General features: G+C 35.4%; 1 protein-coding gene across 1 annotated transcript; it reads right to left on the bottom strand.

Moving 5' to 3' along the window:
• Nucleotides 1-404: 404 nt before the first annotated feature.
• Nucleotides 405-1,267, bottom strand: LOC106326052 (basic leucine zipper 43-like). The gene has a single exon (XM_013764092.1). The coding sequence runs from the start codon at nucleotides 1,185-1,187 to the stop codon at nucleotides 672-674; it is 516 nt and encodes a 171-aa protein (XP_013619546.1). The 5' UTR covers nucleotides 1,188-1,267; the 3' UTR covers nucleotides 405-671.
• Between the last annotated feature and the right edge of the window lie 352 nt (nucleotides 1,268-1,619).

The following is a 1,619-nucleotide window of genomic DNA, read 5'->3' as shown; positions in this document are numbered from 1 at the left end:
ATTACCAGTAGACAATGTTACCACAAATTCCTATAGCATTACTTTTTTTTGTCATCTCCTATAGCATTACTTATTCTCATCAATTTCTCATTATGCTCCAAGCCTCCAAGAGACCATAAATAAAAATCCAAGTGAAAAAAATCGTTTAATAAAATTTTAAATATTGAATTTTAATACTGTTCTTCATGGGTCTACATACTTAACTGTTACAGATAAGCTTGTCCTTGGTCTTTGCCAGTTATAATCAAATTTAGAAAGTTTCATAAAATAAATCATCATCAATCCACAAAGACATCATCTTTTTGCTTGGTCCAAAAGATAATCACATGTAACTGATGTCAGCTTACATAAAATACATGTGTTAACCTATAAAATCATGATTAATGCAGGTCTCTTAGAGTGGGATTGTGAGTCTGTGTGTTGGTTTGTAGTTGGAAATTTGGAAATTTTTGTAATATGAAGCAGAACATACACCACCTTACTCTGTCCTCATCACAAACATGACTCATGATTTGACCAACACCACTTATATATATTCTTCAATAATACTAATGTTTTTTCAATATATACTTATATATATTCCTCTTGGAGTCTTGGTAAACTAAAAAAATGCTCCGAATATAAAACACATAATTCATATATGAACGTCGGTGCATGGGGGTAAAAATGCTCTATTCAATGGGGATTATATCGTCTCTGAAGCAAGAGAAAGGGCTTTGAATTTTCATATCACTAATCACCTGCTTTAACTCAGATGTTTCCCCTTTGAGCTGAACATTCTCTTGAAGAACCTTTTCGTGAGACTCAGAGAGATTGTTAAGCTTATCAAGTAACTGATGGTTCTCGACCCTGAACCACATCACCTGAGACCAAAGCTCGTCAAGGTGTCGCTGCTTCCTCATACGCGATCTCCTTGCTGATTCTCTGTTTGATATCATCCTTCTCTGCTTCCGCTCGTTGATTATGTTTTTGTCCGTCTGCTGCTCTTCTGCTTCATCTGATGTCGAGTTGCTGCTTAGGCTCATGGATTGTGGATTGTTAGTAGCACTTTGAATTCCGTAGAAGGGATTCAGGTTTTGACCGTTGATTGGATATGGCGGGGATACGGCGAAATGGGAAGGATATGGAGATGGGTTCGAGGAGTTTATGTAGTTATGGAGGCTGAAAACGTCTGCTTGCGGCTGCATTTTGGAGTTAACTTGGTAAACAAGTCAGGGTTTTTTTATTTTCGAGGAGAAAGGTAGGTGAAATAGAAAAAAGCTTTGGGAATTTGGATCGAGTTATTGGGGTTATGAAGAGAGCAGATGGTTTTATAGAGTAAATGAGAGCAGAGGCTTGGGCGTGGAGCCCATTTTCAGCAATTGGGTGAAGCAATAACAAAGTTTCCAACATAAGAATTTAGTAAATATGCACCTAGCAAGCTCATGTCATATTAATTTATTTACTCCCTCCGGTTTTTAATATAAGTCATTTTAGACAAATTTTTATGTTCCAAATTATATGACGTTTCGGTTTTCTATGTAAAATTTATTAACACTTAATGTTATATGACCAATGATAATATACATTCTATTTTATTATTGGTTGATTTGTGGTTAGGTAAATATTTAATGATGTTT

This window comes from Brassica oleracea, chromosome C2 (genome assembly GCF_000695525.1).
Source record: "Brassica oleracea var. oleracea cultivar TO1000 chromosome C2, BOL, whole genome shotgun sequence".
Lineage (NCBI taxonomy): Eukaryota > Viridiplantae > Streptophyta > Magnoliopsida > Brassicales > Brassicaceae > Brassica > Brassica oleracea.
Note: the sequence above shows the minus strand (reverse complement) of the source record. Positions and strands in the feature narration are given on the sequence as shown.